At 43.3% G+C, this 12,089-nt stretch overlaps 1 protein-coding gene across 16 annotated transcripts in view; it reads right to left on the bottom strand.

The window, feature by feature from the left end:
* The window catches only part of CAPRIN2 (caprin family member 2), a gene marked incomplete at its 3' end in the record, with an annotated part of 42,784 nt that overhangs the window by 6,069 nt on the left and 24,626 nt on the right, over positions 1-12,089 (bottom strand). For 4 of the 16 annotated variants that reach the window (XM_084255901.1, XM_084255899.1, XM_084255908.1 and 1 more), the window contains exons 9-14: positions 9,824-9,943; positions 8,644-8,725; positions 7,160-7,215; positions 4,827-4,931; positions 3,452-3,598; positions 404-575 (exon numbers count right to left, since the gene is read on the bottom strand). In XM_084255901.1, the coding sequence (XP_084112027.1) occupies positions 404-575; positions 3,452-3,598; positions 4,827-4,931; positions 7,160-7,215; positions 8,644-8,725; positions 9,824-9,943 (682 nt within the window). Of the gene's footprint in view, positions 1-394; positions 576-3,451; positions 3,599-4,826; positions 4,932-7,159; positions 7,216-8,643; positions 8,726-9,823; positions 9,944-12,089 lie in introns of all 16 variants that reach the window. The other 12 variants (XM_084255902.1, XM_084255910.1, XM_084255903.1 and 9 more) reach the window with 9 other exon arrangements.

The following is a 12,089-nucleotide window of genomic DNA, read 5'->3' as shown; positions in this document are numbered from 1 at the left end:
TGCTCAACCCACTGTGCCACCGGGGAGGCCCCTAAACCTTTACTTTAATGTTTCACGGTAAGGAAGAGAGAGAGAAGACATCCCCCTGTCCACAGTGAGAGTCACAGAATGGCTCCAACACCATCCTAAGGCAGCAAGCCAGGGCCCAGTCTGCCTCTCACTGTGTATGGTCAACAGAGCAATCAGATTTGAAGCTATGGGCTTAATTCAAGGTTCATACAACTGTCTCAGTTCTACCTTGCAAAAGTTAAAATTAACTGATAAATGTAAGAAAATAGAGGAAAGATATTGAGTGTTCCTCAGTACTTGAGCATGTGAGGGGTAGTGCTCATTAGTCAGGAAAGACTTCGCTTCCCATTCAGCCACACCCATGTTGGCAGCGTGTGCGGGGCACAGGTCTCACCTGGCTCCTGAGGAAGGGCAGGCGGCTCCAGGTGCATGGCCGGCAGCTGGCCCTGGGGTAGCGTCTGTGTACTCGCTGTGGTATAACTCTGACTGCAGTCCGCAGGATATGGGGATGCTTTCATCTCCTGTTCTTTTCGTAAAGGCGGCAGAGGTGCATTAACATTAAATACCTGAGAAGACAAGAGTATACTAAACTGTTTATGAAGTTTCATAGAAAATGACGAAGGGTGACATCCAGCAAAACGCCAACACTCAAAAACTATTTGATGGGTAGAGGACCTCAATAGACATTTCTCCTATGAAGACAAATGGCCACTAAGCACATAAGAGATGCTCAACATAACTAGTCAATGAGGAAGTGTAAGTCAAAACCACAATGAGATACCACTTCACATCCACTATGATGACTATTACTTAAAAAAAGAATTTAAGTGTTGGTGAGGATGGAGAAAACTAGAAGCCCTCATGCGCTGCTGGTGGAAATGTAAAATTGTACAGCCCCTGTGGGAATAGTATTGTGGGTTTCTCAAAAAAGTAAACATACCATTACCACAGGATCTACCAATCCCACTTCCAGTATATACCCCAAAGAGCTGAAAGCAGACTCGGATAGTTATTTGTACACTACTGTTCATAGCTGGATACTCATAACAGCCAATAGTAAAGGCTGTGGTACTTACAACCCAAGTAAACATCAACATGTGAAAGGATAAAGAAAATGTGGCAATTGCATACAATGGAGTACTACTGATTCATTAAGAAGGATAAAATTCTGGTCCAGCTACAATAGAGCTGAAACTTGAAAACATTAGGCTAAATGAATGAGCCAGATACAAAAGGACAAATGTTGTGATTCCACTTGAATAAAGGGCCTAGACTCAGTAAATTCATAAGAGACAGAAAGTAGAACAGAAGTTTACCAGGGGCCGGGGAGAGGGAGGAATAAGGAGTTAACGGTAGAGTTTCTGTTTATGATGATGAAAAAGTTTTGGAAAGAGTGGTAGTAGAGTATAATATTGTAGATGTACTCAATGCCAATCATTATACACTTAAAAAGGGTTGAAACAGTAAATTTTATGTTGTGCATATTTTACCATAACAATAAAACATATTCAATAAAATTGCAGAAAATTAATCTTCCTGCTATTGTGTATCAAAATGATGCTTATGAAGATGGTATCTGTGTCAGGGAAGAGGATTCTTTTCAAAAACAAAAGACAAATGAAGAGTCTGCTGGCTTGCAGAATCTCTACCTCATGGAGACACTGACCTGCGGCCTGGCCAGAGTGTATAAACAGCACTCCCTGCTCTCTAGACCCCCGAGCCTGCCCACTGTTCCTACATCACAGAGGACCTGACACAACACACGAGGACCTTTCTCTCTAGTCGGGCCACTGCCAAGATAGAAATGTCAGCTTCTGAGCACTCAGACTTGTCTTTTCTTCCCCAGGACAACCCCAGTGACTAAACCCCAGTGGCTAATTCCTAACTACCTGCCTGTTGAATGACTAAATGAATGAACACATAAGATCCAATTTCAACTAGAAAGGTAGAAAAGACAGACTGCCAACAGCAGAAGAGGTATGGGGACAAGAATGGCAGGCAAGCACAGGCAGAGCTAGCAGATCACACCTGACTTCATACGTCACATTGTGTGTCAGGCAAGGGACTCTCAAATTCATTCCATAAGCAATCAATGCTTGCTTTTAACTAGTATTAAAAAAAGTTAGTACATGATGTGAAAATAACTATGTAGGATGGACGCACAGACAGGAAGAGAAAAAGCCAAAAAATTAAGTGTTCTAAGTGGCCAAGCAGGAGTGATATAACATTGGTGAATCCAGTGTCTTGAGTTCACAGCCCATTTTCCAGGCTGCCCTGTCAGGCTGCACTCTTCTGCCGCCACTGCCACTACCTCTACCACCTCTACCACCACCACTGTTGGGGGAAAGGATGTCCTGAGCAAACTCCATACAGGCTTTGTAGATGCCACCCCCACTCCATCAACACACTGAGAACTACAAATCTCATGATTACCAAAGGGAAGGTTGCGAGGACCTGAGGGTGGCATTAAGCAACTATGTTTTCTGTTTGAGTATTTAACCGGCCATGTGGACAGGGGTCACTCTCTTGGCCACGCGGCATGCTCGGTTTTTTACCAGCTCGGAGGGTCACTGGGATTCCAGGTCAGCAGAACAAGTAGGACACATTTACAAACTTATCTCCCTCTTTTTCTCCCTGAGTAATTCATTTCCCATTTCCCCTTCCCTTGTAAATAAACCTTTTAGCAACCTTTTGTGTGTGTCTGCAGTTTAGCATTAATAAGTCCCCTTTAAGCGCGCAGGTGAGGACCCACAGTTAGGCAACCCATTTTATATCGGGGTTGCTATGAACACTACAACCACCACCACCACCTCCACGCCAAAGCAACGGAGCATTACATACCATCCTGTAAGGGCCTATGGGCTAAGGATTTTTGGGTTTTTTTCCCTAAGTAACTGCTTCATAGGAGTCTGTGCTTAGACAATATACATACAATCCTAGTTGTCAAGTCATAAAAGGATATGTAATTCAAAATAACCACACAAATCTGAACAATTCTCTGAAAATAGGCAAAGATCATGGAAATCAAATGTGAATTTGAGCAATGACAGAACACCCAAAGGATATGTCTGGATTTCAGGTCACTAGTGCTAAGGAAATCACTAGTGTGGTTTAAGTGTTGATTAGTGTTATTAAGTTGTTACCAGAAAACTGTTTCTCACCCACATATTTCTCATGTGCTTACAGTGGCCCTCAGTTTTGCCTGCTACTAATTTTCAGACAGGGGAATATGCTGATAAAACACCCACCAAAATCTCAAGGCTGTGGATTTAACACTTTTCCACTATCAACACTATTTCCATTAGACAAGTATAAAATTAACCAGTGCAAAAAAAAAACATGACAAAAGGTCGAGACTTTCACAGTGCCCAGGCACAGATGTGAACACAAGGAGAGTTCTTTACCAGAACGAGACTTGTCACCACCCCCATCTCATACTTACTGTCTGCATGGCTTGGAAGGGCACTGTGTCAGTGGCCACTGAACTACCACTTGCTGCAGGTGACTGGAAGTCCCGTTCACAGCCCTCTGTCACAGGAGGGTTTAGGGAAGCCAGTGGAGACGGCTGAGTGCTGGAGGGGACTGCTGCCTGGGGAGGAGAGAGGCAGCATCAGCCCATCAGCTGCCCCGTAACCAGCAGTCAACACACACTGACCCAACCGGCAGAGTCAGCAAGTTGTCCAGGGCGACATCTGGACACAGGGATGCAGAAGAATCACTTCTGCTTAGTTTCAGATCTCAGCTGGGAGGGTGCCCCAGTCCCTGCTCTGCACAGCTTGCTGAGTGAGTCTTACATCATCAGGCCAGGGCCAGCAGATGAGGGGCTGAATTTTGGAGAACCCAGTCCTTTTCAAATCCTGCAAAGAATTTTCCAGTTAAGAGCCTGTATTATTTTAAATTATACAGCAGAATCAGGCTTAAGAAAACCCATGGGTTAGTTGCTTAGTCAATGTCAATTTTTCTCTAAAGTCTTACTAGTGAATTTCTAAGTCTGTTCAAACCAAACCTGATCTAATTTAAGTAATTCTTACCTACAGGAAGCAGCAAGGTTCTTGATATAAAAGATTCTAAATGCAAAGACTTGAAAAGATACCTAATATCAGTCCCAGTGAGATTATGCAGTTGAATCAGGTTATGTGACTTGCTTGCTAACAAATGTTTCCTTTTCTTAAAATGAGGAATCTCAATTTAGAACAAGTCAGCACCATAAAAACTAATCCATAATCTATATTTTCTTATATTCTATAATGAATATATATTCTGTACAGCAGTGACCAAAAAGTTAAAAATAAAAAAACCTAAATGTTACTAAATTAATCATTCTATCAATTTCTACCTCAAGGAAACTTAGCAAATTTGGCAGAAACTCTCTTAGAATTGAAAGGACAGACATAATACTGTCAAATGCTTTTAAGAGTTTAGTCAAAAGGGACTGTAACACTCCAACTGAGACAGTGTGGCTATTAACACATTAAGGTTACCAAGTCTCCAGTTATATGGAATTTTCTCCTGTGGATTCCCTCAGTACCTACCCAGTGAGAAACTTGATGTAATCCTGCCTAGAGCACTTCATCTCTCTTGACATTAGCAGCTGGGATATACTGATTGTATCTGACACAGCAATACTTTCTTAAGTCTACTTAGATAGCAAAGTCCCAATAAAGCTAGTGTACAGGTTTCCAGGATCATAACAGTTAAGGATGCCATGCATCAGTTAAGGACTCCATGCATCACTCACTTCTCCTGCCAGTCACTCATCAGGAAGCTGCTCTGCTGTTAATACACAAGAGAAATGGAGACGCCTGGTCTCTGATTACCTCAGGAGCATCTGTGGTCGGAAACACTGTTTCAGATCCTGAAGAAGCCTGATGGGTGGTGACCAAGAAAGCATGTGAGTTACCAGTAACTGGAGGAGCAGTAGCCTAGACATGGGGAGACACAAAGGCTTGTCAAAGGCACATTCTGATTGCTGGAGGCTCCTGGGCCCTGGGCTTCCTGAGGGAATGTGAGCGCTCATGAGTGATAGCACCAGGCTTGTCACCTCAGAGTCTCATACATTTCACCTAGTAGGACCCTGAAGGGGAAGATAAATGTCCCAATTTGCTGACACTCAAAGACAGAGATAAAGTGATGAGCCCAAGATCACACCAAAACTAAGTGGCAGAGCTAAGATTCAAGTCCAAGCAGTCAGCGTCACCACCTTTTCAGAGCTCATCACCAAAGCCACCATCAAGGCCTGACCTCACTTAGCAAGTCCCTGGCCCAGATACCTGGGGCCGCACTGCTATCTCGACTCAACAGTGGTCTGCTGCGATGATGAACTCAGGGCATATGTAGCTCTGGAGGCCGAGCTCTGCCAGGGGCTATAAGGACTACGCTGGCACCCTAAGTCTTGCAGAAGTAGGCAGAAGCATAAATAAAAGAATGAACTCTACATATATCACAATGGCCCCAACATTCCAGTAATGAGCAAAGCTGATAAATATATAAAAGCTGGGGAGAAAACATGGTGGGAACTGACTACCACAATAACCGACAGACACAGAGTGGCTCAGAAGGAATCCTACAGCACAACTGGATAGACCAGTCTCACATACGAATCTCCAACTGCAAGGTCTGAAGTGTCAGCAAATCTACTCCTCTGATCTAAAGGCTTCGATGTGATTTCCAGAGCCCAAGCAATGAAATGGGTGAAATGTAAACTCATTAATGGTAACAGAACATCAGTGAAAAAGAAGGCAGCCCAGTTTTTAAAAACAAATTTATGGAAAAGAATTTCTGAAATCCTTTCCAATACTTCCCATACCTACAAAAACAGGTACAATTTACATCTGACCCAAATATTAGAACTATTATGAGACGAATATTTCTAAGAGTAGGCCTTCTTTCTGGCTCTCGCACTTAGACAATGAGATGATTGCCCAAAGGCAGTAAATAATCCAGGCTGTGGAGACCATACAACTCTAGCACCCAAGGCTGGCTCACAAAGCCTGAGTCAGTGTACCCAGCCCTTCAGCAGTTAGGCTTTAAAAGATAACCGAGTTTTAGTAAAAAGGTTCACTTGACATCAAAAAAGTGAAAGACACAATCTTTACATTAGGATTAGTTTAGAAGTTTTTGGCAGTTTCTGCTTCCAAATCATAGCATGGGGAGCAGAGCAGCTGCGGATGGATTTACGTAACAGCAAATCAACATGGTGCTGGAGACCAGTAAACCCAACAATAGGCCTGCAGATCACCCAAGGAGCTTCTTAAACATACAGATCCCTAGATAACACACCAGGAAATTCCAACCCAACAGGTCTAAGGTGACATCTAGGTATATACAGATGTATTAAAGCCACCAGGTGGCCTGATGCAGCCATCCCACAGGACTGCCCTTGAAAGCCAGACCTAGGTCTGGACTTCCAAGGTAGTCCAACTTGTTAATGGGAGCCTCACGTAGAACCTCCTAGCCCAGGTAAAGGCTTTGTGAAAGCCAGGGTAGGATGAGGAACCTGCTCCACAAATACAATCTGAAAACTGAGCTGCAAACAAATGGCCTTCACTGAGACATTTCTGGAAGATTACAGGAGCTGAACCACCTGGTCAGAACAGTGAACTGCCTGTGAAAGCAGGCACTGTGGAGAAAGTCATCCCAAGGTCTTCAGAGAGAGCCGGAGAAATTTTTTTCAAAGGTAATGACCGGAAAAAGAGTGAACCTTGAACTTACTGTTGATGGGAATATGACACAGACTTCACTGATCTTAAGGCTGGTCCCTAAGTGCCTAGGAGAACCAGCACCTCAGAATGTCAGTGTGTAGGTGTGGGTATGTGCACACATGTGTATCTGAGGGAGGAAGACCAGCTTAAACACAATCATGTCCTCCTATAGAGCCTTTACTGTGCTGATACACTAAGTGACTTGGGTAGCTCAATAGCAAAGACTCACAGACCAGGCACCTCTGAATTCCTCCGCTTGCTCTTTCCACACTGAAGTCAGCAACCCTCTGTGGTAACAGATGGGACTCTTTTTAGGATCAACTGTACTTAATTGAAGAACATCCTTAGAACATTTTCAGTAATGTAGTTAGGTATATTAGAACCAGTTACTCTGATTATTCTTGTCAAAGCAAAGAAGTGTAAATATAAGATTAATCTGGAGATGTTACCTGTAATGGCTCTTGAAGAAAATCACTTTGACTGGATAGATTTTGTTCTGTAGATGCTGCAGAGTGAAAAAAAACAAACAGTGAACCTTTGAGGGGGTGAAAAGCTTATGCATGTAACTGGATGGAAGCTAAGGTGTGTACTTGACAATAAAAGAAGCAGTTGGAGAGTAAAGGTCTCAAGTCCATCATGAGCCTTCTCTGAGTACTTTAAAGACTCAGAGGATTATAGAGGAGGAGACACTAGTTCCACTTGGGACACAGAAAGATTTTTCCATTGAATGGTAGAAATGGCATTTTAAGGTTTCTGAAAGAATAAAAGAAAGTAAACAATAAATAAAACAATCTAAAAATTGTTAAAAAGAACTAAGACTTAAAAATAACTAATAATAGTAATCTGCAAGATAAAATCTGAGCTATTATGAGCAGTTAATTAACTGATACACTTAAGTTTCACAAGTTTCAAAGAGACTCTCAGCTGAGTCATCTCCTTAGGATCTTTTTCTCTTTGATTACATTTATTAATGTTTCCCAATCACATGTGTCAGTTTGGTTTCTTCTTATTAGTGTCCATCACTGCTATTCATTCCTCTATTTGTTCTCCTGACTTCACTGGAGGGTGGCTGCGCCCCAGTCCTTGCAGGCCTACACTGCTCAAGCATGGCCCACGGCTTTTCGGAGGCCACTCCTTGCCAAGGTAAACGCAAGTGTTGAAAAGCCTCCAGTTTGACGTGTCAGACCAGAGTCAGAACTAGACTCCAGAAGGAGTTACCGCTGACCGCTGGCCCCAGGATCACCGAGGCGATTTTAGTACATTCAGGACCCAAGCACCTCCACACCAGATTTACAGAGTTGAAAGAAGTCAACAAGTTCCAGTCAGTCACAATTCACTTATACAGAATTGTGAGGGGAAAAAAGCTATTGGGCATTAGTAGTCACCCATTTGGAGAGTTTCTCCAAAATGTTACCAGGTGAGTCGAACACATTGATAGCCTGGTGGTGTTTATCCACATCCAACTCTGGTAAGAGATGCACATTTAGGGCCTCCCCGGTGGCGCAGCGGTTGAGCGCTGGGTTGCGAAGCTGCCCGCGGCCTCTGCAGCGCCGGTTCGATCCCCGGCTGCTCCCCAGCCACCGGAGGAGGGTCCCACATGGCGTGCAGACCTCTCCTGCCGCCCGCTGCTCCCCTCAGCAGTGTACTTCGGTCCTTCTGCCTGCTCTGCTCCCCGCTCTGGCTCTGGTGAATTCTCTTACCCTCCCGCGCTTCTGACTGTACCCAGTGCATGAATAAACAAAAACAAACAAACAAACAAATAAATAAATAAATAAAGCATGCCTCTTAAAAAAACAAAAAAAAGAGATGCACATTTAAAAGAAATCAGCACCCTAAGTTTCATCCTTACAGCATCTAGAGAAAAACCATCTATACAAGAAACAGGTGTTAGGACAGAGCTGTTGGCTCCAGATCTTAAGATTGATTTACTTACCTACTTGGCTCCCCGGAGTAGCTGAAGGCGGCTGTGACAATGGAATTGCACTTGAAGGTTTCTCAAAATCCAGGACAGATTCCTAAATACAACATTTTACATGAGTAGAAGTAAAGATTATTCATCTAAGAGATATTATAATTAAATCCCTCATTATGTTTCCCATAACTAATAACTACAGGATGGAGCTACCTCAAGATGTTAATAATTTAGTCCTTATTGAAGAAAATAAGTTAAAAATAAAATATAAAGTAACTATCAAAACTTATATTTTTGTCAGTGCTAAAACAAATCTCCATTCTTACTTGGAGGAGAAAACGCCTGACTTAAAGCCTGAAATACAAGCATTAACCCTCGTCTAGCCTGGAAGTTCATTTCTATTGTAGCTGACCCATGAGTGGGAAGGACTAAGGGTCTTAGCTCAACCACTGAAGGAGTTCATGCTGGTAAATATTGTCATCATGAGAAATCATTCTCTTCTCACAGCTGCCTATTTTGGTTCTCCAGATAGGTTCCCAACATTTTGAATACTTAAGCTACATACTAGGACCTGTTATTCTAGTTTTTATTTATCCTCAGATAATCTGAAGCTAAGAAATTCCCTCACTTTGCAACAAAGTAGAGAGTGAGAAATCTGCAACAAATTATGTAGCTGGTGAATAAAAGCAGCAGGATTTAAACACAGGTCTAATTCCAAAGTTCAAAAATCTTACTTGCCTACTTCATCCCTCTAACACACTATCCTGAAATTCTGCGAAACTGCATTTGATTACAGATTCAGAACAAGTTTTTAGGCTTTTTACAAACTATAAACTCCGTGCGGGCAATGCTTTCTCTACACAATGGCAGTGAACAGAATGCCAAGCAGAGTGGGTTCTCTCAGTCTGAGTGGGTGATCTGTATCTGCAGGAATATTGGCACACTGAGAGCTTTTTATGTGTTTAATTCATTTTATTACTCAAAAATTTAGGAACAGAAAATACCATCATCGGTTTTCAAAACAAGAAAAGGGGGCACAGAATTAAGGCACGTGCCTCAACGCTTAGAGCAGAGCCAGGACCTGCCCTCTCTGGACATCAGAATCCAGGCTCTGGATTACACTACATCTTTACTCTAGTGCTCATGCAGAAGCTTCAGCCCAGTGAGTATCATTTAAGGTTCATCTCAGAATGACTCATACTTGCATAAAGTTACAAGTCCCTTGAATCTGGGTCATCAGATCCTGCAATTTTTCTTTTCTGGATACTGGATCCTTCGCAAGGGCAGAAGAACCTACAGGCTGAGGCATGGGCATAGGCACCTACAAGAGAAACCAATGACATCTAAGAGCACAATTCAAGTTCAGCAGCCTAATGAGGAAACTCAGCTTATCACATATTTTTTATTTTATTTTTTAAGATTTATTTATGCATACAAGAGCTGGGGTACAGGCCAGAGGCACGGGGGTTGGGGGTGTGAGAGGATTCAGAGACAGAGTAGGGAGCAGGACAGGCAGACTGACTGAAATCCATTGTTGAGCAGTGGGCAAGACAGGAGAGGTCTGATGTGCCATGTGGGTTAGCACATCTGGCTAGGGATCGAACTCATGCTGTAGTGGCTGTGGATAGCTTCATAGAGCTGAGACTTAATCCCTTGCACCACCAGGGAGGCCCCAGCTTATCACATTTTAACAACATCAAAGAAATAGCAATGCTCACACATCAGACTCATCAAGGGCAAAGAATTTCCACATAAATGCGTTTTCCAAATCATTTAAACAAACTTTAGACAGTTTTCCTCCTTCAGTACAATTTAATGGAAATCTTTCAAAAACACGCTTTTTAAAAAGGAAGATGTGTTTCACTAGAGACATTAGCTACCACATGCTCTTTGCAACAAGAGGCCACTGACAATAGGATGCACCAATGACAATCCCCCCACAGTAAAAATTATGACTAACATTTGAAACAGACATCCCAGTTCTTAAGATTTCAAAAACATTAACATGTGAAAACATTCATATATACATACTGGAAATGAGGAAACACTGTATTTTGCTATAAAGTAAATATTCTTTGGGGGCTATAGATGTTTCTAAGCTGTCTGTCGTCATGCTAGTTGCTGAGGATTGCTGCACCCCCAAGTGAGACCTCTGGGTTGCAGACCCTCCCTCACAGCCATCAGCAGGTTGGCCTCATCACCACTCTCCTCACCTTCTAATTCACCAAAGGGCACAGGGTAAGTGGGAGGAGGTACCACGTAAACAGATAACAGTTCCTAAATGCGTATTTGAAAAGCTCTTTTAGGAGAAAAGTCTTAAGTTTTAGTGATTAACTTCCTGGTATCTAATCTTGTGGCTTTGAACTCTACTTTGCCCTTGACTGTACGTAGTCATGTTCCAGACAGCTGAGGTTGCAAGAGAACAGACAGACACCAATGTGTGTATGAGCATCCTCTCAGTCATGGAGACCCTGCAACCATGAGAAACTGTCTGCCACAGAAGTCCAGTAATCAAGCCTCCGCCTTCCTGAGCGACAGCCCTCCTGTGAGCACACCACCGTGGGGTGTCCCTGCTGCAGCTGGTGGACTTGCCAACGCAGCTTTCCCAAAGCATTAAACTGAGTTTCTAAATACAAGTCTCCCAATATAGTTGTCACCTTCACAATGACCATGGTGTGCCACGCAGCTAATGAAATAAGGCTGCCCCATCTTCTGCCAGGTCTAAAAAAGTAAAACTAGTATTAGCATTGCAAGAAAAAAGGAAGAAAGGAGTACAAAAGCAACAAATCACTGAAATTCTCTCCCCGTGCAGCAGAACTGAGGTGAATGAAGATGTTGTACTGATTTCCCCTAGTAAAAATATTTTCACACTGTTGCCAAAAAGCCTTTGGCTCCAGTGACGGGAGCCCCGGGAGCAGGGTAGGACAGGGGATCACAGCTTCAAGTAAACACAGCATTAAGTATGCATTTAAATAACAGCAGGGCCTCCCTGGTGGCACAAGGGGTTAAGACGCAACCTATGAAGTAGCCACTGCAGCATGAGTTTGATCCCCCACCAGGGAGCTACCCACATGGAGCAGCAGACCTCTCCTGGCTCACCCCACTGCTCCCCTCAGCAGTTTATTTCAGTCAATCTGCCTGTTCTATTCCCCACTCTGTCCTTAGTGAATCCTCTCACCCTCCACGCCTCTGGCCTGTACACCAGTTTTTGTATGCATAAATAAATAAATCTTAAATAAATAAATAAAGGCAAGTAGGGCCTCCCAGGTGGCACAACGGGTTAAGTCTCAGCACTATGACACTATCGCCAGCCACTGCAGCATGAGTTCAATCCCTGTCCAGAGAGCTAACCCACATGGCACAGGCGGATTTCAGTAGATCCGCCTGTTCTGCTCCCAACTCTGTCTCTGGTGAATCCTCTCACTGCCCCACTGTCCCATACCTCTGGCCTACACCCAAGTTCTTGT

The sequence above is a fragment of the Talpa europaea genome (assembly GCF_964194135.1).
Source record: "Talpa europaea genome assembly, chromosome: 15".
In the NCBI taxonomy this organism is placed as follows: domain Eukaryota; kingdom Metazoa; phylum Chordata; class Mammalia; order Eulipotyphla; family Talpidae; genus Talpa; species Talpa europaea.
Note: the sequence above shows the minus strand (reverse complement) of the source record. Positions and strands in the feature narration are given on the sequence as shown.